Source organism: Eubalaena glacialis, chromosome 3, assembly GCF_028564815.1.
Source record: "Eubalaena glacialis isolate mEubGla1 chromosome 3, mEubGla1.1.hap2.+ XY, whole genome shotgun sequence".
Lineage (NCBI taxonomy): Eukaryota > Metazoa > Chordata > Mammalia > Artiodactyla > Balaenidae > Eubalaena > Eubalaena glacialis.
In genome coordinates, this window is record NC_083718.1 from 78,987,095 (window position 1) to 79,013,173 (window position 26,079).

The 26,079-nt window shown below is 39.8% G+C and overlaps 1 protein-coding gene and 1 pseudogene across 1 annotated transcript; both read right to left on the minus strand.

The window, feature by feature from the left end:
* Nucleotides 1-2,911: 2,911 nt before the first annotated feature.
* On the minus strand, nucleotides 2,912-5,524 carry LOC133086752 (T-cell surface glycoprotein CD1b-2-like). The gene is made up of 5 exons (XM_061183255.1): nucleotides 5,464-5,524; nucleotides 4,943-5,209; nucleotides 3,986-4,264; nucleotides 3,487-3,765; nucleotides 2,912-3,009 (listed from the first exon to the last, which is right to left on the minus strand). Exons 1-5 carry the CDS (start codon nucleotides 5,522-5,524, stop codon nucleotides 2,912-2,914), a joined length of 984 nt encoding a protein of 327 aa, XP_061039238.1.
* Nucleotides 5,525-25,198: 19,674 nt separating this feature from the next.
* LOC133088092 (large ribosomal subunit protein eL19-like) lies at nucleotides 25,199-25,788 on the minus strand (annotated as a pseudogene).
* Nucleotides 25,789-26,079: the final 291 nt, after the last annotated feature.

Below are 26,079 nucleotides of genomic sequence, written 5' to 3' on the forward strand. Positions count from 1 at the left end.
TATTCTTATTCAAAAAGAGCACTAGATTCATTTAGCTAAACAGATAACAAAGAGTAGAATTAAATGGATCTCAACTAATTTCAAAATGCTTTTTATTTCTGCATATATCGAATACTTTTTACAGTTTAAAAAATGATCTGTTTTGCAGGTAAAATTGACAAATCTTGAAATTAAAAAAGCAAATATGTGAAGGAGCTAAACTATAAATCAAATATATTTGGCAAGGGAAGACTGGAAGCTTGCTTACATTAAATTCAGAAAAACTTTTATACTCTTTTCTGTAAATACTTTTTTTTAAACTGAATAAGAATAGCCACATTTGGAACACTTTCTGTTATCAATCAATATTTTTAGATAGTTAGAACCTGGTCCTAAGCCTAAAGTGGGCTTGATTTTGGAAAGTAAATCTTTTCACAACTGCCTTGATGCACGGAAAACTTTTTAAAAATAGACACTCTCTAAGTCTTTTGTTCGCATGATCGCACACTGATGCTTAGATGTTCCAAATCTAATATGGCCACAATAGTCTTGATAACCAAAGTCATTTTTTTTCCATCTTTAGAAATCTACACTGGAACAACCATATCCAACAGATCTCAAGCTACTATGTGTGTGAACGAACCTTCTCTTTTGTTTCATACCTGAATGCTGTACATCTATTTTGGATTGTATATTGTGTTTGTGTATTTATGCTTTGGTTCATAGTAACTTCTCATGTTATGGAATTGATGTGTATTAAACACAAACAGTAAATTAAAAAAAAAAAAATATATATATATATATATATATATATACCCAAATTCTCCCCTCTTCCCCCTTCCTACTCCTTTAATTAAATGAGTTTGGATTTTTTTAATGAGGTTTCTAGAAAACTGTGGAATAAGCAAAAGAATCAATAAATGTAAACAAGAGTCAACAATATAACTGACTTGATAAACCAGAGATATCAAAGTCCCTGAGAGCAAGAAAAGCCCTCTTGACTCTTTGCTTGAATATTTAACAACCCATCTGCACTATTATCCCTCACCCATCCTGCCTCTCATGCATTCTCACTGGAAAATGAGAAACAGGATCCTTTTCTGATTAATCTTTATATGTAAACTATAGTTATAATATGGGCAGAAGTGGTTTTCTCCAGAGGAGTTCAGGGCAGAAACAAGGAGAGTATGATATTTTTTGCTATGTGAGAATATCTCAATAAGAGGAAAATCTAGAATATCAACTAAAGAGGAAAAAAAGGAAGGAGATAATTTTGAAAAAGGAAAAAAAGACCATTAATGTGGCAGTTATAGCAACTTAGATTATTTTACTAAACAAACACATATGCGAGTGAGAGATCTTGCCTGGGATCCACCTAGAGCAAGCCTTTCTCTCAAGGAACTTATAAGTAGAAAGAAAAGAAAAACAAAAAGAACTGCAATGTTGTGGGTACAGAGTAATGTGGGTCTCAGCATGACACCACACAAGGGAGGGATACTTCCACTGTAGCACTAAAGAAGGCTTCCTGGAGAAAGAAGCTGCTCAGCTGGCCCTCATGGTTAGAAAATCATCCAAGCAGAGACAGAGATATTATGTTAAAATTGTTCAGCATCTCTGCAAATACAATTATCTCAGCATAATTATAGTTAGCTCACTTTAACAAATGATATTTCAGCAGAATCACAAAAAAAGAGTTCAAATAAGAAGCCAAAGGGATGTCACTGTTAAGTCATGGACATCATTTCACTTATTCCGAGGTACATTCTTTCTCACCTCACATCTATGAAATCTGAGTGGATCCTACTATTGATATTGTCTCATAATAACAGTTTTTAATTATTTTTCTGCTAGTGTATAAATTATGATTTATCTTACAAACTATGGGCACTCTGATTTGTCCAAATCTGATGATTATTTGACGAAATATGATGAGATTGACTCCTGGGCTGACAAATTGAGTTTCTGGACTCCTGGTTACTGATCCCAAATGGAAATGGAGACATGGTGAGGGCTCATGAGATATTCTGATAGGACCTGTTAAGATCACAAGCAAAAAATTGTTCTACATAAGAGATATTTGTACACCATGTTCATAGCAGCATTATTCACAATAGCCAAAAGGTAGAATCAACCCAAATGTCCATTGACAGATGAACGGATAAACAAAACAGCCTTAAAAAGGAAAGAAATTCTAATACGTGCCACCACATGATGAATTATGAGGACATTATGCTAAGTGGAATGAGCCAGTCACAAAAAGACAAATAGTGATGATTCCACTTATATGAGGTACCTAGAGTAATCAGATTCATATAGACAGAAAGTAGCATGGTGGTTGCCAGGGACTAGGGGAGCAAGGAATGGGGAATGTGGTTTAATGGGCAGAGTTTTAGATTACAAGATAAAAAAGTTCTAGAGATGGGTTGCACAAAATGTGAATGTACTTAATACTACTAAACTGTATGTTTAAAAATGGCTAATGCAGTAAGTTTTTAAGTCATGCATATTTTACCACAACTTTTTAAAAATAGATTTATCAGGACTTCCCTGGTGGCACAGTGGATAAGATTCTGTGCTCCCAATGCAGCAGGCCTGGGTTCGATCTCTGGTCAGGGAACTGGATCCCACATGCATGCCGCAACTAAGAGTTTGTATGTCACAACTAAGGAGCCCATGAGCCGCAACTGGGGAGCCCACCTGCCTCAATTAAGGAATCCACATGCTGCAACTAAGGAGCCCGCCTGCTGCAACTAAGACCCAGCACAACCAAATAAATAAATAAATATTTTTTAAAAATAGATTTACCTAAAGATGGGAGTGGGGAAGAAAGGGGAAAGGGTCTGCTGGAAATACGGAGGCTAAAATATGTAATAGATAAAATGGAGGGAAAGAGTGAGAGGATGAACCAAAAAGAAAGATTAAAAAGGAAAACTCACCAGCGCCTCAAAAACCATAATGCAAGACATATCAAAAGGACCAAGGAGGGCACTAATATTGCCAAAAATATCAAGCTGATGGAGGTGCGGTGACCTGGCAATTGGGAGAGGACACAGGGATGTCACTTCAAACCCATTCTCTAGTTCTCCTGGCTTTGTTACCCACCTGAGTGTCAGCGCCACCATTACCTGCTTCTGATGCATAGGCATCTGTGATTCTCTCTCTCATATTCCTGGATATCATATATTCACAGCCACCCTTTGTCTCTCCCTCTTACCCCATCCCACCCAGTCTATAAGTCCTTCATTCTTATCTCTTCTATACCTTAGATCATCTATTTTCATTCCTCTTGGAACTGTAGTCGCAAGGAATAAATCTCAACCTCTGTCTCTCTGTCTCTTTTTCTCTCTCTGACTCTCTGTCTCTCTCTCTCTCCTTCCCTCTCTCCATTCTTTGCTCCCCTTGTCCCTCCCTATCTCATCCATCAAATCCCTCCCTTTTCCCAGTCCCTCCCTCTGTGCTTGAGGACCATCTCCTCCCATTCCCAGCTGGGACCCATGCCTTACTCACCCCAATAGACGATGATGTCCTGGTCTCCTAGACTGCTGTGCTTCACTCGGCAACTCAGGCCGGTCTCCTCCCCAGCTGTCACATTCAGGGTTACTTGGAGATACCAAGTCCAGTCAACATCGGGCAAGACATCTCCTTGCTGAGTGCCAGACTGCTCCTGCTCGCCCCTCATCCACATCACCCACACGGATTTTGGGTAGAATCCTGAGACATGGCACACCAGCAGCAGATGGCCAGGTCCAGGACTGGGGCCACTGGACAGCCAGGCCTCAGGCTTCACTGGGGCAAGAAGAGGCAGGGAGACTGTCAGATCATGACTCTAATCTAGAGCGTAGGCATTCAGAAACCCACAAGTTTGGACAGTGACCTCTTCTACTCCTATGGGAACCAAATCATTTATTGATTAAGCCCCTCTCTCCTTAGGTACCTCCTACTCTTGAATTCAAAGAAGGTGGCAGGACGTGAAATAGAAAAGTCTTGTGGAGAGAAAAGAACAAACCTTGCCTCTGTAGTTCAGTCTTCCCTGCATCGAGGACACCAAGGAGATACCGAGGGCAGGTTTCTGAGAGGAGCGTCTCTATGATACCCAAGATGCCTTGGTACTGAGTGATGAGTGCACAGAACTGCTGTGCCCTGCTACCACCCTCTGGGGCAGGTGCACATGAATGATTCTTAAGGCTCACGAAATCCAGTCCTCCTAAAGCTCCCCTCAAAAAGCTTCTTATGGACTTCCCAGAATGCAGCTCACAACCTGCTATACCCTGGATCACAAAGGGGTCTGGATACAAGGAAAACAGGGACAAAGTTACTAAAAAGCAAACAAGAAAGAAACGTATGGGGAAAAGACGTGGGGCTTTGGATTTGAGGGGTGGGAGAAAGGTCTGAGATGTGAGATGACTCAAAAACCAATTGCAGTATTCAGAGCCTTTTCAGAAAGAAGAGCATTGGGGAGAGGTATGCACGTCATAAATGGTGGAGATGGTCTGTTGTAAGGCTGTAGGGTGGGCATGAGGGGAGAAGGAGAGCAGCATGTGATGGAATCAGGAGTGCAGCATTCCAGGGTGAAGGGGAGAGTTACATTGAGAGAAGGGATCAGGCAGGAGATGCTTGAGGAGACGGTTTGGAGGAGGAGGAAGTCACACTTCAGTTCACTCAGGCACAGAGTGGAGAAGTGAGGGCTTTGTCCTTGGGGTTACAGAGAAGCCAGTTATGCACAAACAAACCAGGAGATGGTTACAAAGGGGGACCTTCATTTATCACACAGGAGTGCAAGAAACAGGAAGAATCTGGGATACTTGTGGAGGTGTGGAGTCAGAGTTGGAGACTACTCTGGAGAAGTGTGTGCATGCAGTTGGGTAAAGTGGGAGGATGGGACCAAGATCCAAGAGAGTAATAGCCTTAACAAGGAGAGAGAAAAACCATTGAGAATCTCCCCGGAGCAGAGGACTGAACTCACATTCAATCTGGAATTTACTGGCATAGTCCTGCACTTCCTGAGTGAAGCCGATGAAGTAGGCTCGGAATAGGTCCACCAGCTCAATCACCTCCGCATCACTGAAGTTGCCCTTGGACCAGGGCTTCAGGAAAATGGCAGTGTCCGAGTCACTGTCCCAGCCATGAATCTGAAAATCATCCAGCCAGCCTGAGCCTTGATTTTGTGCCCAGGTGCTGTTGGCAAAGGTTGAAATCTGGATAACATGGTAAGAGGTTGGCCCCTGGAAGGCTGTGGGTGGTGGAAGCATAAGAAGAGTGAGGAGAAAGAGAGAATCAGGATGAAATGATAAAGAACCCAGAGTCTGAACAACAACGCAGAGCCTAAGACATTTGCCTGCCCCAAGGCTTCTAGCTCCATCCCCAACCTCCAGAATGGGGGGAGAGGGCTAGAGAAAGGAGGGCCTTGACCCTTAGTGATAGGTGCAGCATGCTTTCATCCAGACCCCCTGCACCTGTTCTGGGAACTGCCAGAGTTATTCTTACCATCCTCATTGTCACCACCTGGGACGACAACTGCTAGCAATAGAAGTGGCAGAAGCAGCATTTCATTGGGAAGTAGAACTTCTGACCCTCAGAGCTGGTGTTTGATGTCTAATTTCAGCAAACCTTTTTCTCAGTACTCTATAGTGACTTCCTCTCTCTTCCAACTGACAAATCTCTTCCTCACCCACACCCACACCCGCACGTCACGGAAATACTGTGTCTTCTACAGCTCTGTGCTCCCACTCTGCCTCTCATTTCCGCTCCAGCCCTTGACTTGTAGATTTTTTTTAATGTCTCTGGCTTCCGCCTGTTCTCCTTGACCTCAGCTTCTTTCATATTTATTACTTCGGAAAAGCTCCCGTGTGATGTTAAAAGGTTATTTCACCTCCCTAATCCTTTATTTCCACATCTGTTAAATAAGAGGGTAATAGTAAACAATTGCTCTGCTTCTAGTCTCTTTTAATCTAGAAGAATTCCTTTGGTTTATACATCCAGCTCGACCTCCCTCTTCAATGCCCCTTTCCTCTGGCACTTTGTCATGACCTCTTCCCAACATTCTCAATGGCCCCTCTTTCTTATCTCATCCCTCTTACCTGGTCTCTCTAACCCACATTATGGTTTCTGAGTGTGGGTGTGTGTTGACAATCATTTACATGCAGGCAAAGCATTTAAATCACTGCTTTATCGTATTTGATTCTGGGACCCAAATGCCAGAATTAAATATGATAAATACCGCAGTTTATATTCTGAGCAAAATTCTCTTACACCATAGCAATTTTTGAAGATGAAAATTACATTTGCTACTGGTATATGAACTTCTTTTCAGTAGTTCTTGACCTTTGGGGCTTTCAGTAACAAATCTTCATGAGACAAGTAAAACTTCAGGAGTTATGTGTGGCTCCAGCCCAAGTCAAAGATAATTTTTGTAGTAGGTGGTAGGACCTCCTTCTTCTTTTGTATTATTTTATAATCTCGATCTACATTTTGGTCTTTCCTATAACCAAATAAAGCATTGCTAGGTGAGCAAGTAGCCTGGCATTTTTTCACCAAAAGTTCAGAGATGTTTGTCCTAAGATGTTATCTCTTATCTTCTCTTTGTATGCCCTTTGCATGTTTTAGCAATATATTTAGCATTCACTGAGTGAAACAATTGGACTCTAAGCAATATGTTAGCGTTAAGGAAAATTCTTGGATTTCTCCACTCAGGAAAAAAATTCCAAATTAGCAGATATGTATCATCTAGCAGAAATGTGATGGTAAAACATCTTAAGTGTAAGAGGTTTTCACTAATTGATCCTATTTACATAGATAAGAAAATGCAAAATGAGTAATGTAACATTCTTTATTCCTGGAAACAAATCAGAATAGACTTCATTTAAGATTATCACTGACTAATTGTAAGCTCCAGAATAACTCTCCAAATTCCAAAGTATTCAAGTTTGAACAATATTCCCAGAATCCAGTACATAATATAATCTAATCCACTTCTTGTGCAACGGCCAAAGACAACAGCAGAGACATAATATTAACTGCCTGTACATCATGACAGTGTATCATTTTTTTTTACTTTGTAAGCTTTGAGTTTGGTGTAGGACACCCAAGATTCAGTTTATATGATATACTGTACATTCACTGGCAAGAACAAATTTTAAGAACTTGGCGATGTGCAGCCATAATGAGTAGATTAACTCTCTCACAGCAAATATTGCACTGACAGTGTGTGGCAGCAAAAGAGAGGTTGTGCAGGTAGCCTTGGAAAGAATACCAAATGGACCAGTGTGAGTGCCCACACTACCTTGGTGTACGTTCACAGAGAGACATGATCTGAGAATTGAAAAGCACCAGAGAAAGGGAGATTCTGAGAACTCCAGCCCCCATTTCAGGGAGTCCGACAATGAAAAAGTGCACTTGTGCTCTTCATACCGTTGTTGCCATCACCATTATTATCCCCTGCTTGGCTGAAACTTGACTAAAGGTACTGAAACACTCACTGGGACATGAAGATGATAGCCAGGAAAAGGGGCACTCAGAACTTAATTTTTACACAAGCCACTCCACACTAATACTATAAAGACTCCTCTCTCAATGGCCCACACTGCCAAAACAAAAGCCTGGGTGGAAACAAATATTTCAAAATCCCAATTATTCCAATCAAGAGGCTCAGAAGAAACGGTCCTGCCTTTATTGGTGAAAAGTAGAGTGAGAGGATAGGGTTGAAAATGTGAAAATTTACCTCTGATTTCCCTAAGTTCCCTACAAAAATAAATAAAACAAATATCCTAAGTCTACTCCAAAAGCAAGGAAGACACACATCAGGCCCAGAAGTAAGATTTCTGCAGGATGACAGAGGACCTTCCACTGAAGTACAAGGCAGCTGCCCAAGTGAGCTGGTATCTAACGGTTGCCTGAGAGCTGCTACTCTGTGCAATCCTATACAGTCTGAGTGGTGGTCACAGTACCTAAGATTATTAAAATTAAATACAAATGGAGCCTAGATTTAAGAATTTCCTGAACAGACAAAAACATTTAAGCCATGTAAGAAAAACTAAATCCAGCTTATTTCATGAATGTAAATGAATGTATTTCATTTCATGAAGCTCAACCTAGTTTATTTTTTGTAAATGGCTCTGACAATCATAAAAGAAACATAAGTCATCTTCCTAAAAATGGCATGAGGTTATCACTTTTAACCAATCCCCTGCCATCTGGAAACCTCCACTGTAATAACCAATCATTGTAAAAATTAATAACTTCCTCATTTTTACTCTGTAAGTCATTCTATAACTTCATGCTCCCGAGCTTTGAATTTGAAAGCTCCCAGTTTGTGAACTGTTTTTATATGTACAATAAACTCTTACTAAATATTACTTATTGATTTGGTGGGTTTAATTTTGCTATTTCTGGATTTTTGACAAGATGTTAAACTAAAGAGAGAAAACTGAAGCACATGAGTAGCCTGTGGTATTACTTTTTGTTTTTAATTTTGTGATTTTAACCAAGTGCTAATAGTTAACAATAGACCCAAAAATGACAAGTATATTTTGGCCTACTTATTTATTTATGCACGCATTCATTTTTTAACAAGTATTTATTGAGTGCCTACTGTTTGCACCTGCAGTAGCTCTGAACTACCTCTTCACCATTCAGATTGTCATCACCCATCCTACCTTGTTCCAAAATTGGAAGTGAGTTCACAGACTTCCTTTTAGCTCAGGAACCTTGCTTGGCTTAGTCTTGTCCAGGATCCATAGATTCTTTTTTTTTTAATAAATTTATTTATTTTATTTATTTATTTTTGGCTGCACTGGGTCTTCATTGCTGCTTGCGGGCTTTCTCTAGTTGCAGCAAGTGGAGGCTACTCTTCTTTGTGGTGCGTGGGCTTCTCATTGCAGTGGCTTCTCTTGTTGCGGAGCACGGGCTCTAGGCATGCAGGCTTCCGTAGTTGTGGCACGTGGGCTCAGTAGTTGTGGCTCGCAGGCTCTAGAGTGCAGGCTCAGCAGCTGTGGCGCACGGGCCCAGCTGCTCTGCGGCATGTGGGATCTTCCCGGACCAGGGCTCGAACCCACGTCCCCTGCATTGGCAGGTGGGCTCTCAATCACTGCAACACGAGGGAAGCCCTAGGATCCATAGATTCTTAAATGTTGGGAAAACCTCAAAGTTGATCTGTAAGGGACATCTTTTCAGTGAAAATTTACCTGCTTCCCCAGTTACTTGGACACAGAGAGATTTAAACTTCTGAGATAGACTGATTGGCAAACCCACTGCATTTTTGCCTTATTGACCATTCAATCCAAACTGGATGATTTTGGGTTTCAGTTTTTTTTTTTTTTATATGACATTGTTCCTGTGCATTTACTTTTCTTCTTGTTGTTCTCTATCTTTTAAGAGTGCATAGAGTGAGGTCCATATGATCCTTATAGCTGAATAATAGATACACATTCAGGTAAATCTGGATTTCAAATTCTAGTATCAAATTCTATTTTATTGTTTGCTTGCATCTGCTATTGATGAGGAAACTTCTGCCAGTCTATTTGTTTCTACTTTGCAGGCAAATTTTTCTCTCTAAAGGTTTTCCATCTTTTCTTCCATTCTTTTATAATGGAACATCTTAGACTCTGCAGTTTCATATTATAGTGTGAGTATCTCATAATTACTTATTCATTTTTTTTACTGAGGTGAAACATAACAAAAAATTAACCATTTTAAAGTGTGCAATTCAGTGGCATGTAGTACATTACTATGTTGTGCAACCACCAACTCTAACAACTTCCACAACATTTTTATCACCCCAAAAATATCCCATACCCATTAAGTAGTCATCACCTTCCATTTCTCCTTCACCTAAGACCCCTACTAGCCAATAATCTTCTTTCTGGATTTACCTATTCGGAATACTTCATATAAATGGAATCATGCATTGTGTGTCCTTTAGTGTCTGGTTTCTTTCACTTAGCATACGGTTTTGGGGGTACGTCAAGGTTGCATTATGTATTACTCCTTCGTTCCTTTTTTGGCTGAATAACAGTCCATTGTAAGTATATGCCACCTTTTGTTTATTCATTCATTAATGAAAGGACATTTGTGTGTTTCCTCCTATTTACTATTCACTATTCACTATTGTGAATAGGGTTTCTATGTATATCCATGTACAAATATTTGTTTGAACATCTGTATTCAACCGTCATGGGTGTTATACCTAGAAGTGGAATTGCTGAGTCAAATGGTTACCTCAGTGTTTAACTTTGAGTAACATCCAAACAGATCTCCATAGCGCCTGTACAGTTGTACATTCCCACAAGCAATATGTGAGGGATGGAATTCTAGATAGATAGATAGATAGATAGAGAGATAGGCACATGCTATATTAGAAGTAAAAATTAGTATTTTTAAACATGTATTATTAACTACTTAAAAATAAACTAATAATAGAGAATGTTTTAAATATTTTTGCATTTCTCCTTAACATTTGACTTAGTAGAAGAAAGCTATATTTTCATATCTGCTTCCAAATACAATCTGATGCAACTTTACATGTCATATAGTCTCTGGAAAACCCTGTACACTAAAATATAACATCTTGATATTGTTATAAGAACAGCTTTGAACTCATGGACCCTCAGAAAGGGTTCTAGAAATCCACAGATATCCCTGAAAACACCCTGAGAACAACTGGCCTAGACCTGGTACTTCTTTAGGGGATTTGTAAAGGTATCACATCTTCTTTCTAAGTTAGAATATTTCTAAAAAAGATACATTCTCCTAAATAACTATCTCATTACCCTGAGATAACCAAAGACAGAATAAGTACTTGATTATTTCCATATATTTACCAGTTTTTGAGAGAATGAATTGTTTATACAGCTTCCAATGAGTTAGTTTTTGCATTATTGCATACTCATGAATTTTAGCATATTAGAAACGCTTGAATCTATCCTAACCATTGTTTTTCTTGAGGCTCAAATTGTCCCATCTGTGACATGGGATCCTTTCAAGCCAGTTGCTTATGAATTCTTTCAACATGCCTTTATCGTTGAGCTTTCCTTTACCTTCCGGCATGGCAAAGTTGTTCCAGACTCTTGTAGAAACTTCCTGCCCCAAACTAGAAATTAGCCATTTCTCCAAGGTGCTTTGCTTCCTTTTAGTGGGAAAATACTATGTGGAAGCCATAATCTGAGTCCTAAGTCTTGGTTGCTGGGCTTTTTAAGTGATCAGGACCTTTTTTTTTTTAAGGCTAAATATCATGATTTGATATTTATACTTTTAATTCTAGTTTAAAACTACAGAGTTTTACTCATCTGTCTCACATCAACTTCTCTTCTCCCACACAGAAAATCCTGGTTCCCAATGAATCAACAAAATTATGTATTCACCTAACCTACTGTACAGTATACTCTATACTATCCACCTATCCCACTATACACTGTATCTCACTGGACTATACACACATAATAGTCTTAGAATAACAATAAAAACACTACCAGCAACAATATAATTTTTGGTAATTTAAGATTTGTTTTCTTACCCTACAGTATATCCCCTGGAGACAAGCAAATTTCTAAGCTTTACAGTCACTTGAAATCGTCCCTGACTTCTGGTGTGTCACAAACTTTATAAGTGGTTAAGCTCCTTGTTGCATTTTGCTTTAATTTTTAGGAATTGAAACTCTTGTTTGTTTGCTTTATAATGTTATGAAATGTCTACATGCAGCAGGACATCCTGAATGTCAGAGTAATGATCTCAGCAAATCTTTTCTCCAAATATCAATGATAATACTGGACAAAATTTTCAAAATAATTCATTTCAGAATTCTGGAAAAATGACCAAAGGCATACAACAGATTGAGAAGTGCTTATTCAAGAAGAACTACTTGAACTTCAGCAAGAACTATGGGGACAAATTAACATGGGGCTATTCCCATACTTCCCTTGACTTGGTGATGCCATAGGCTGAGGACCAGTAGTCTTGCTGTCACCAGAAGGGTACACCTGATTTAGAACTCCATAGAGAGACCCATGCCCAGGTACGATGTAGAAAACAGCAGTTGGTGGCAAAAATCAAAGGTCAACAGTACAGCTGCCTGAGGCTGCAATGATGGTTGAGGCAAAGAAGAGACCAAACAAAATTTAACAAAGACTCTTGGGAAGTGAGACAGCCATAGTGGCCTTTGATAAGTTCCCACTTATTCCCAGAGGTTTGGAAGCTGCACACAAACTAAGGAGAGACCAAAAAGGACCACAGTTAACTACTTCTCCCCCACCAAACATGACACCTTGCGCAAAGAAAAAGTAGAAGCCAGGGTAGATTTGTAAACTGCTTGAATGGTAAATGTGTGCTCCAGTCCACACATATCCCCTCAATAAAATGTGGAAGCCTTACTGATTAAAATGTAAAGGCACTACCTCTGATTAATCATTGGCTACCACTAAGCTGTTTTGACTTAAGAATGACTCCTAGCCTCCAAAGAAGACATACAGATGGCCAAGAAGCACATGAGAAGCTGCTCAACATCAGTAATTATTAGAGAAATGCAAATCAAAACTACAATGAGGTATCACCTCACACCAGTTAGAATGGGCATCATCAGAAAATCTACAAAGAACAAATGCTGGAGAGGGTGTGGAGAAAAGGCAACCTCTTGCACTGTTGGTGGGAATGTAAATTGATACAGCCACTATGGAGAACACTATGGAGGTTCCTTAAAAAACTAAAAATAGAATTACCATATGACCCAGCAATCCCACTACTGGGCATATACCCAGAGAAAACCATAATTCAAAAAGACACATGCACCCCAATGTTCATTGCAGCACTATTTACAATAGCCAGGTCATGGAAGCAACCTAAATGCCCATTGACAGATGAATGGATAAAGAAGATGTGGTACATATATACAATGGAATATTATTCAGCCATAAAAAGGAATGAAATTGAGTCATTTGTTGAAACGTGGATGGATCTAGAGACTGTCATACAGAGTGAAGTTAAGTCAGAAAGAGAAAAACAAATATCGTATATTAATGCATGTATGTGGAACCTAGAAAAATGGTACAGATGAACCGGTTTGCAGGGCAGAAGTTGAGACACAGATGTAGAGAACAAACGTATGGACACCAAGGGGGGAAAACGGCAGTGGGGTGGGGATGGTGGTGTGCTGAATTGGGTGATTGGGATTGACATGTATACACTGACGTGTATAAAATTGATGACTGATAAGAACCTGCAGTACAAACAAACAAACAAACAAAAAACCAACTAATACTAAACTTTCTTTGGGTTATTTGTATGGAAATATGTTAATATAAATGTTTCAGACATTACATGAAATTTCTGAAAATCTTACATGTTCTGGTATAATGTTATAAGTCATAATTCTAGTTATTACTTTAAAATGTATATCTCACAAATAACTAAAAAAAAAAAAAAAAAAAAAAAATGACTCCTAGAAGACTAGGAAGGAGAAAGAAAGGGGAGACAGGAAGGGTGACAGAAAGATACATAGAAGGAGAGAGGGAGAGGAGGAGGAGGAGGAGAAAAGAAGGAAAAAAGGAAAGAAAAGATATCTTTTAAAAATGAGCAGAGACATCAGCATTCTGGCTGCAGCCAGAATCTACAGAATTAGTCCAGGCAGGTAACTAAACAAAATAAACAAACAAAAAACACAAAAAGTAAAACAAACAAAACAATGATGGCTGGATTTGAAGAGCCTCAAACAAGAAACAAACCATATGACTAGCAAAGAGTGGATGGATAAAAAAACAAAATACAGTATATACATACATAGAATTCTGTTCAGTAATAAAAAGGAATAGACTGCTGATACACTGATAAACAACATGGGTGACTTATAACCATATGCTGGAGCGGGGAAAGGGCAAATACAAAGAGTACATACAGGGGAGGAGATCAAGGTGGCAGAGTAGGAGAACGCTGAGCTCACCTCCCCCCAAGAACACATTGAAAATACATCTACATGTGGAGCAGTTCTCACTGAAAACAAATTGGAGATGGGCAGAAAGACTCTTCTACAACCAAAGCTATAAAACAAAATCCACACGGAATCAGGTAGAAAGGGAAGAGAAGTGATCAGGTCAGGACCTAAGCCCCTAGGAGGGCACACAGGAAAGGAGGGGGATTGCACAGGCTCAGAGATCTTCCCTGGGAGGGAGAGGTTGGAACCACATACTGGGCGCCCCAGCCCTGGGGTCTGACACCAGGAACACCAGTGCTCTTAAATGATGTGAAAACCACTGGGACTTAGAGGAGGGCTGTTAGAAACCTAGGCTCTGCTCATGAAGAGCTCAAGCATGCTTGCTTACTCCCAGGAACAAGGTGGCGGAAGCAGATTGAAACACCCAGGGTTCTGCCCAGTTTCCTGCAACTGCCCCATCGTGCACCCCAGCCCCTCTAGCTCCAGCACAGCTCCCCACTAGGATGAAGGCTGTCAGTGCCTTTGCTGGGGAGAGTATGCAGATGAGGGGAACAGAGCCGGCTCTGACCGCCACTGCATCTGCACAGACAGTCATTGCTGGCACTCACAGAGGTGGTGGATCAAGAGCTGTCTCGAGCTCTGACTGGTGTGCCAGGACCATCCCGGCACACGCCCAAGCCCCCACTGTGTGCACACTTGCTCTAGTGCCACTCCCCTCTGAGGCAAAGTTAACCTTGCTGGAAGGGGAGAAGTGCACATTTAGAGGGAAGAGAACCAGCTGGGACCCTAAACTTAAAACTTCTGCTCCAGCACCTTGGAACCTAACCCCACTCCCCATAGGGAGGTAACAGGCACTGAACATAAGAAAAGCAACAGCCCACACCTGGCTTTGGCTCTAGCCCCTCCATCTCCAGCCCAACCTCCCAAAAATGTGACAGCTGCCAGCACACCCTCGGGGAAGATGTGACCCATGCTCACTTCAGATCAAGCTCTCCCACCAAAGCCACTGGGCACATTCAAACTGCACAGGGATGTTCCCATATAAGGACACCCCTTCAAGACCAGAATAGGTAACTGGTTCACTTAATTTCATAAGGACAGAGAAAGCTAAACAAAATGAGAAGACAGAGGAATTTGTTTCAATTGAAAGAATAAGAAAAAAAAACCTGAAAAAACAACTAATGAAACAGAGATAAATAATTTACCAGATAGAAATTTCAAGGCCTTAGTAATAAAAATGCTGACTGAACTTGGGGAAAGAGTAGATGAACACAGTGAGAATTTTAACAAGGACTAAAAATTATTAAAAAGAACCTGTCAGAGCTGAAAAATGCAATAACTGAAATGAAAAACGTGCTAGAAGGGATTAACAGCAGACTAAGTGAGAGAGAATACATATGTGATCTGGAAGATAGAATAATAAAATTACCAAATCAGAATAGCAAAAAGAAAAACAAAAAAAAAATGAGAATAGTTTAAGTGACCTCTGAGACCTCAAGTGTACCAACATTTGCATTGTAGGTGTCCCAGAAGGAGAAGTGAAAGTGAAAGGGGTCAAAAATGTATTTGGTGAACGTATTAGTCTTTCAAATTTGTCAACATTAATAATGAAATTCAAAGTTACGCTCAATGAGCTCTTTCTGTTATGGCCACAGATATTTGGCAATTTCTATGAGCTACAAACTCGTCCAAGAACGATACACAGTTTAAGCCCCATCCAAATCACTCACAGGCACCAGGTCTCATCTTTACTGAATCTTCTTGCCAATGGCAAACACTTAGTTTGTGATTTTAGGAAGCTATGGCTGATATAATGCTACATGTTTATCGCATTTTTTTGCCCATGGGCCTATTTTAAAAATGCTATAGTCTTTCTCCCTTGTAATTGGGTCAGGGCCATGTGACTGAGTTCTGGACAATGGAATGTGTTGTGCTGGAGACGTAAGCCTCCTCTAGGCCTAATCATGTAAACTATTGCAACTGATCATCTTGCCATGCAGTGCCACCCTGGAGGTCACCTGTTCCAGATGGCAGATACAGGCAGAGAAGGGCTGCCTGGCCTACATGAAGTTTGCCTACATGAGAAATATACTGTGTTGTATTTAGCCTCTAAGATTCTCAAGTTTATTTATAACTGCAACACAACTAGCTATACTGGTTAATATTGTTACCAGATCGAACTTGGGTCCACTTGCCCAACTCACAGTAAAGCCAATCTACCAGCAGCAGGTTGTGGTGAAGGAAAGTACAGTGTTTATTGTAAGGTGCCCAACATGGGGCTGAGCAAGGAGAATGGGCAACTCATGCTCAAAAGACCTGAACTCCTTGACGGCATTCAGGGAAGGGTTTTTAAAGACAAGGTGAGGGAGAGGGTCTCCAGGTGCATCATCAGCTTGTGCACATCCTTCTGATGGGTTGGCAGTGAAATAACTGGGTGGTATTTCAGGAGTTAAAAATCATCAACCTTCTGGTTTCAACCAGTCTGGGGTTAACGTGCTGGTGGTCAGCATGCAGTTAACTTATTCCACCTGACAGAGGTTTTAGTATCTGCAAAACAGCACAAGGATATGGCTCAGGATATTATCTGTGCCCCTTGAGGAGGAATTAAAGGTCCTTGACTTCGTTTTATGGCTAAACTATTATTATCTTGTCTTGCTTGACTATTTTCCTTTGTTTCTGCATTTTCTCAATTTTCTGATTAAGTTTGCCCCTTGGAATTCGGGGAAGACCTAGGAGGCTAAAGTTTTTCTACAAACAAGAGGCAGAGAACACTGGGGGTTTGTCCTCAGAAAGGCCCTGCAGAGTCCTGCTCAGTTCCAACCTCCTGAATTCAGAACCAAATGAGATAAAGATATAGAGCATAAGACGTATGGATCAAATTTTCAACTTTATTTCTGATAAAGTTTCTAGAGAATTTCCCTTAAGTGTGTAATCCAAGTAATCTTGCTGGTACTGAATATTGAAGTGGTCTTACTCACTGTTATAAACTGATTTTTTTTTGCGAGCCCCAAAGTACATATGTTAAAGCCCTAACTCCCAGTGGGGTTATATTTGGAGATGAAGCCTCTAAGAAAGTAACTGAGGTTAAATGATGTCCTAAGTGTGGGAATTTATAAGGAGACACCAGAGAACTCTCTCCCTCTCTCCCTCTTTCTCTCTCTCCACATGCACTGAGGAAAGGTCATATGAGGACACATCAAGAAGGTGGCTGTCTGCAAGCAAGCCTTCACCAGAAATCAAATTGTCTTGGACTTCTAGTCTCAAAAACTGTGAGATAATGTGTCTGTGGTTTATGCCACCCAGGCTGTGTATTTTGCTATGCAGCCCAGGCAGACTAATACACTCACCTAGTCCAGGCAGTACTAGAAAACCTCTACGCGTCCCACCGGAGGGCCTGTTTCTGGTTGAGTCAGGGGATGGAGGAAGAGATCAGAACTGACACTTCTGAGACCAGCTTGGCTCCAGAGGCCAAGGGCAGGAAGAAACTGTTGAGACATATCACAAACCCAGTTTCTCTCCTGGACTCACCAATGAGCTAATTCACTCTATTTTCAGGGGAAAGAATAAGACTGAGAAAAGAAACAAAAAATATGGAGGGAAAATTCTCCTTCAGAGGAACTAGAAGGTATCAGCCCCATCCCCTGACACAGTAATACCCATCCAATCATCCAAGCAGAAACCTAGAAACCTGCATTCTTTGCAAACTTACCTCTCCTTTACTCCTCACAGTCACCACAGCATTTCTCTCCATAATTTATAAAATCCTCCTCTTCCTCTCTAACCTCACTATCATTTAGTTCTGCTTTCATCATATGTGACCCAGGTCACTGCCACAGTCCCTTATCTGTACAACGCAATCCAAACCCTCTCCCTATCTGTTCAGCACTCTGGTTCAGAATTGCTATAAAAATGTACACCTGATCATGTCAAGCTCATGCTTAAAATATTTCAATTACTTTCATGAAAAATAATCCAAACTCCCACTATGTATGTCAATTTTATATAAAAAGGCTCATATATATATATATATATATGTATCATTCCACAAGAAAAAAGGTGGGGGAGGTGAAAGGAGTGGGATCTGTGAAAAAGGGAAACTGACAAGACTATTTGTACCAGTGAACACTTATGAACATAAATGCAAGAGTCTGAAATCTGTATGAAATGCAATAGAGAGAGAAGGAGATGGCCCTTATATAGGCCCTCTAGAGACACATGACCCCCAAAGAATAATCTGAGATGGGTGGGACATCCTCTGATTAGAATCCAGCCTGGCTGAGGGTCCTGGCTGTCCTGGGGAAGCCCAGTGCTCTTCCTCTGTCACCAGTCTTCCCCAAGTTCCCTCTTCTCACCCCATTGGTGCTCAGGCCACAGGCATCCTCATGCTTGCCTTTCCCTGGGCTCTTACCTGGCCCTCCCCCAAGCTCACCTCAGTGGGTGGTTTTCCTGCTAGAGAGCACTGTCCTCAGCACTCCAGTGTCCTGTCCCTGCCCCAGTGTCACACTCTACCCCCTCATCCCCTCTCTGTCAGCAGAAACCTCACCCTTTGCACACTTCCCTATTCCAGAAACCCCACTGCCTTCCACAACCACACGCCTTTTACTGGGGCTTTCATTTCCCCATTAGCACGTCTTCAAGCTATTCTCTCCACTTTCTGGCTCCCAGCAGCAGTCCCTGCCTCTGTTCTGTGTCCTCCCCCCTCTCACACCTACAGCAGTAGGAAGGGTCCCACCCTGAGATCTAGAGTAAATCACTTACTAGAATGCATTGATCACTGCCCTGGGTCTCAATTTCTCCCACTGTAAAATGACTGGACTAAAAGAACTTGACATTCTCCAATTCTGCTTCAACTTCAACATTCTTTGACTCGGTCTGTGTTCACATTCATTTTTATTTACATAGTCTTTTCTTTTGGTGCCTCCTGGGCCTCATTTCTTACTTTTCTATGGCTCCATAATGTTCTCTATTTACCCTTAATCTGAGTCCCCAAGGTCTCATCTCTATTTTGTCACCACTCCTCCCTAATTTATCCATTCATTCTGAGTGCTGCTCACCACCTTGGCTAAATTTTGAAACATAAAGCATTGCCTTATCATTAGACCGTTAGATTTCTTTGCGTAAATATATTAACAGGCAAGATGCTTTTTTTTTTGCAAAATAGAAGCCAAGAAATGAACAAGAAAAAACTACCACAAAACAGAGATATACCAGGTAAGCTATAGTTTTATAAATTATTTATACATGCATATGCTGACCTTACAAGATGATAAGAAAGTCTTCAAGAAGCAAATCAAATAAGACATTGAAAACAAGAGTGGGAAATAGAAGCTTCCCAGGGCATTGTCGAGAGTTGGTTCCCAAGGCTTTTGTCTACAGTAGCCACATGGGGGAGGAGGTAATGTCTTGAGATCACCCCCCTCACCAAAAAAAAAAAAAAAAAAAAAAAATGCAAGTTGTCATGAGACTTTCTACTACACCCTCAGTGAAACTGGACCAGAAAAAAAAAAAAAAAATCCATCCAACTGAACAGGGAAATAACAAGGAAACTTATGGTTGCCTTATGCTCTGCCTAGGAATTTTTAAAATTATTCTTATGAAATTTCTTAATCACGGGTTTGCCTCACATGAGTTTGGCATTGAAAATATTCTAATTAATTTGGAATGCCCAATCCAAGAAATTAATATCAAAAAAGTGGTTCCAGGAGAGGAGGCATGAATAGGTAGGGCACAGAGGATTTTTAGGATGGTGAAAATACTCTATATGATATTATAATGATGGATATATGCCACTCTATATTTGCCCAAACCCACAGAATACATAAAATTTTTTTCTAAGCAATCAGTAAAAAAGAAAAACAATTCTGATCAACTTATGCTAGACAACAGACTGGATTATCTTTCCATGTTCTCTAAATAAAAATGATCATTTTTAAATTATTTCTCTGGATGATGTGTTATTTCTAGAATTTTGTCAGCTTTTTTAAATTGAAGTATAGTTGATGTACAATTTTATATAAATTACAGGTATACAGCATAGTGATTCACAATTTTTATAGGTTACACTCCATTTATAGTTATTATAAAATATTGGCTATATTCCCTGTGTTGTACAATATATCCTTGTTTGTCAGCTTTTTAAAAAGTGAAATTTATTGTCATTTCTGTTGTGTCTTTTAAATACTAAGTATCTTACAACTGAAAAAGAAAATTGGTTTTAAACTGGTCACTTGGCAGAAGCAAACACAAACCTGAATTCTAGGGATCCATGACCAATACAATCTTCTTTTTTCTAATATAGGCAGTCCTTGCTTTGCACAATTTCAGTATACACAAATTTCAGTTACCATGGTTTATTTAAATAATGCCAATCCCCCAACAACATGGCTCAATTTCATTTGCCACAGTATACTAAAGATTAGTAATTGAACAAAGCACAAACTTTACTAGTAACTCTTCATTCTATGAATGACTATGGAAATAATAAAAGTGCAATCAGTAACCAATGACATCAGTGAGCAATCACAACACTTCTTTCACAGTTTGTCAGTGGCTGTTAATTCTGTTCCATGCATGGACAGCAAAATGTGTACAGTTGACCCTTGAACAATATGGTTTGAACTGCATGAGTCCACTTATACGTGAATTTTTTTTTTTTTCAGTAAATACAGTCACAGTACTACACGATCAGAGGTTGGTTGAATCTGCACATGCAGAACTGTGGGTTCAGAGGGCTAACTGTATAGTTACATGTGGATTTTCAATTGCACAAAGAGTTGGCCCCCCTAACCCCACGTTGTTCCAGGGTCAACTGTACTTGCGTTATCTCCTTGTATTCCAATAATAAATCCATGTGACACTTAAATGAAGAATAATAGAAAGAGGGAATCGGCCAAGAAAGATGAAAATGAAAATGCTGAAAGTGAGATTTGAATTGAATGTAAATGAAGTCATAGAAGAAATAGCAGACCTGGGGAATGTTGATACTGCCACTGGTTGAGAAATTATGGATATGAACCTAGAGGAACTTAGTGAAGGCAAACTTATCAATATAAATGAGGAAAATAATTGTGATGAGAAGGATGAAGGTGTCCCAGATGAAGTGACGCCTACAGAAAACGTCACATTTAAAGAAATCTCAATGTATCAAAAACTCAAAGTGTAAATTGGAAGCTGGCCCAATCTTAGAAAGAATTATGAAAATTCACCAAGGCATAGAAAAGATACTCCATATCTATAAGTTATAGAATGAGAATAAGGTAAGCACAGTTCAAACCGCTCTTGGTAATTATTTACAAGAAAATAAAACATTTAAAGTCTGGACATTTTTATCGTTTTCAGTGACAACATGTTAAATTAATACTAGTGTTACTATTTTTTTCAATATCCCTATACAGTTGACCCCTGAACAACATAGGTTTAAACTATGTGAGTCCCCTTTTACATGGATTTTTTTCAATAAATACAGTACTACACAATCCACAGTTGGTTAAATCCACAGATATGGAACCACAGACACAGAGGGCCAGCTGTACAGTTATACACAGATTTTATGACTGCGACCCTCACGTTGCTCAAGGGTCAACTGTGTATTTATAACCAACAGTAAGAGGGTTTTTTAATGTTTTGGCAAAAATTTTTAAAGGTGATGGAATGATCATAATTTTCCCATTGATTATTTAGGTCTTTTGCTTGGTTTCACCTTGCATGATCATTTTTTAGAGTCCCACACTACTATGCAAAGCAAAGACTGACCTTATATTGTAAGATTTGGAGTCAAAATTTAAAAATTATAATTTGTTAACATCCATAATATCTTCTTATTGACATATCGCTTCATTTTTCTTTAAAGAATGCCTTAATCCTTTGAAGCTTGGAAGGAATTAAGTACATTGGATTGGGATTCTAATATCATTCTGCTTATGGTATTAATTTTACTAAAATACCATGCCAAACTAGTACTAAGTCCATCAACTTAAAGGATATTTTTGGAAGTATACATTTGGCTTGTTTTCTGGAACCCATAATTTTATTAATATCTTCAAATTTTCCAAAGAAGTATTGAAGATTACCACAAATTGAATTCCTAATCCCATGATGGCATTAGCACTTCTTCTCTTATATTTAACAATGGTTTTAATTTCATATTTATATTTTCAATACACTCCAATGTTTTGTTGGGGACTGAAAAGTAATAGTACCATTCTTGTATGATATTTTAAAACTATTTATAGATAGGCTTTTACTATATCTTTTACTACCAAAATTTTAAAAAGAATGTGCACAGATCAAAGTATATAGAATGCAAAGTTGCTGTCCTTCTGCTTCACACTTACTTCAGATGCAGCCCTTTAAGATGATAACCTAAAGTTCAGGCTCCAGTGATATCTTTGAAGATTTGCAAGTCTGGTGAAAACTTTGCTGAGCTTCTCAGTGTTTTTATCTGCTTCTCATGGAATCAGCAGATGCTCTTACTGGAAAAGCAGCCCCAACTACAGGGCTCATTCTGTGAATTTCTGTCTTCTCCTAGATATTGACCCAGTAATTTATTTCTCTTTTGTTTGTTCTTCAACGTCTTCAGGCGGATTTTATTTTATATTTTCTCGCGTTTTCTACTTGTCCTTGACAAGAGAGTTGGTTCAAATTAGATAGTCCACCATTTCTAGAAGCAGAAGGCCTCTACTTTTTTTTTTAATTGTTCATTAATAAAACCTACCATCCTTTCATGTGTGGAGCCTCAATTTATGTCTCAGAAATCTAGGCAACAACAAAGCTGGTATAGGCAAGTTGAGACTCTATAGCGGGAATTGACCCCTGAGCATGTGTATAAAACATGTGAATTCAAGGTGAATTTCTATACAGGTCTCCTTGACCATGAGCCCAGTTCAAAATAATATAGGAGAGGAACCAAATTTGGGGCATCTTATCTAAGCTGCACACCTAGTCCAGACTGAAAACCAAGGCAAAAACTGGCACTAATTGCTTTGTTGCCTAATGCTTTAAAATAATCTATATCTAAGAGTCTCTGATTCCTTTAACAGATAATTTGTCTTAGCCATTCCTCCTGAAGCAGCCTAGTTGAAGGTCATTGTTCATAGAATCTCATGCACATTTCCTAAGATTTGCTTTGTGGCCTGTGTTTTCAACACTAACTTTGTTTGTGAGGCCTGTGTGTTTACTTAAGCCTTGGCAAGTAAATTTCTACTTCCATAGAAACACACTCTTGCTCTAGTGGATGCTGTGGAGCCACCAGTGTACCCCCTTCAGGACAAACATGAGTGTTTCCCTCAGCCTGAGGGAGTGTTGGCTGCTGACTGCTCATAGACATGTCCCTCTCCAGGCATTGCCTTCAGTGGGAGAGTTGCTTTGTCCAAGGGGACACCCCTTCCCTGAGAGCACATACCAAATGTGTGAGTAAAAAGTTAAGTCCCATTACCTAGTTTTAGGAAGTCTCTGAAGGGTCATCCTAGCTCCAGAACTCTCTGTGAGTTTGACTAAATCCTCTACTGAAACTGCATCACAGTTCAACCTCCCCCTCTCCTCAGTCCTGCTGTTCCTGAAAGCACCCCCAGCAAGCCTTCTGCATGCAGACATCCACCTGAGTATGTTTCCTTAGAAACTGACCTATGACACTCATCTGTATAAAAATAGCCACTTGACTTGGACAAAGCCATCCTAAGTAGCAGCAACTTGCCACAATAAACCCTCAAACGGACATGAGAAGCAAAGTCCTACAACAACCTGCCCAGGCCACAACAATAAAAAGGCAACTACATGGCATACAAAAAGCTCCATGTAGAGAATGGATAAAGAAGATGTGGTACATATATACAATGAAATATTACTCAGCCATAAAAAGGAACGGAATAATGCCATTTGCAGCAACATGGATGGACTTAGAGACCGTCATACCGAGTGAAGTAAGTCAGACAGAGAAAGACAAATATCATATGATATCGCGTATATGTGGAACCTAAAAAAATGGTACAAATGAACTTAATTACAGGATGGAAATAGAGTCACAAATGTAGAAAACAAACTTATGGTCACCAGGCAGTAAGGGTGAGGGGGGATAAATTGGGAGATTGAGATTGACATATACACACTACTATATATAAAATAGATAACTAATAAGGACCTATTGTATAGCATAGGGAACTATATTCAATACTCTGTAATGACCTATATGACAAAAGAATCTAAAAAAGAGTGGAGATATATATATATGTATAACAGAGCCACCTTGCTGTACACCTGAAACTAACACAACACTGTAAATCAACTATACTCCAATAAAAATTTTTAAAAAATTAAAAATTAAAAAAAAGCTCCATGTTGAACCATATGGGTCACTACACACTAACGAGGCCAGAGACTCATGTGGGCATTCCCTAATTTCTAAAGTCAAAGGTTTCTCACAGATTAATTTGTTCTCCATTTCCATAACAATTTTTCCCTCTGTACTTGTCTTCTAACAAAGGCCCCAGCAGCCCTTATTAACTCTCTTATGAATTCAACTTATTATCCTAAACTACAGACATCCACCAACCTTCCATTTCATTTAAAATGAGTGAAAATGTATGCTAAAAATTTATTCCAACCTTGTTTATAAATTATAGACTTTCCTTGGTTTTGTTTTAAGTTACAGCTCTTAGGTTCAGTACAGAGGAAGTTCCTTTTTCTATTTTGGATTTATTTCAGTGAGATGAATTATGAAATATTTCTCTCTACTATTTTCCCAGAAGTTCACTCTGATTTTTAACATGTTTCTTTTTGTATAAATTTTGGAATGACTGGTTGCATTTTCTCCTTTGCCTTAGAAAATATACAGATAGAAATAAAACTAGATACAGATAACATGGGTGTTACTGTGAAAATTTTGATTTAGCCTTAGCAAAAAATAAATAAACCAAAGCTATCAACACTTTTTTTAGGCAGATAAAGTCTCATTTTTTTTTTAAATTAATTTATTTATGGCTGTGTTGGGTCTTTGTTTCTGTGCGAGGGCCTTCTCTAGTTGTGGCAAGCGGGGGCCACTCTTCATCGCGGTGCGCAGGCCTCTCACTATCGTGGCCTCTCTTGTTGCAGAGCACAGGCTCCAGACGCGCAGGCTCAGTAATTGTGGCTCACGGGCCCAGCTGCTCTGCGGCATGTGGGATCTTCCCAGACCAGGGCTCGAACCCGTGTCCCCTGCATTAGCAGGCAGATTCTCAACCACTGCGCCACCAGGGAAGCCCCAAGTCTCATTTTATTGAATGAGTGATCTATGTAATTGCTGAGGCCACTATGTACAGACAAGAGGGGGAGAACCTATTTCTTGGTCTCTTCCTCCTTGGACAGAGCCTTGATGATTTCCCCCTTCTTGGCCTGGAACCCATCTTCACGTTGCTCTCGTGCTTCCCTGGTCTTAGACCTGTGGGCCTCAGCCTAGTCGGCCTGAAGCTTCTTGCAAGCTTTGTCTAACTTCAGCTTGTGGATATGTTCCGTGAGAACCCGCTTGTTTTTGAACACATTACCCTTCACTTTCAGGTACAGGCTGTGATACATGTGGCGGTCAATCTTCTTAGATTCACGGTATCTTCTGAGCAACAGCGTGGAATTCTTATCCTTCTCCTCATCTAGGTTACCTTCTTGGGCATTCAAGCATTGGCAGTACACTTTCACTTACCTAGGCCCATAAGCCTGCCCTTCTGGCAGGCCGAGGTATTTTTCCAGCTTCAAGCCTGGGAATGGACAGTCAAAGGCTTCTGGATGATCAGCCTATCTTTGATCAGCTTCCAGATCTGCTGACAGGAGTTAGCATTGAAGATTTCACTAGTCTCAACGGGGTCCAACCAGACCTTCTTTTTGCTGCTGCAAAGGACACTGGAAGCAAGCCTCTTCTGAAACCTGAGCATACTCACGGCCACAGTGGCAAAAGGAAAGCCAAAGTTATCAATTGATATTCAGCTAACATCCTGGATTAGTTAGGATCAAATGTGGCTGCAAGCGACAGAAAATTCAAATGAACAATATCTTTAAAAACATGTAGTTATATTTCTCTCTCTTGTGAAAAGACTAGAAGTAGGCAATTCAGGGTTGTTATGGCATCTCATTGTGTCCGGGATTTGGTTCCAGTTTCCTCTTTTGTTTAGGGGGTTTTGTCTTTGCTTTTTTTTGTTTTCTTTTGGTCTTTGCCATGCTTGGTCCTC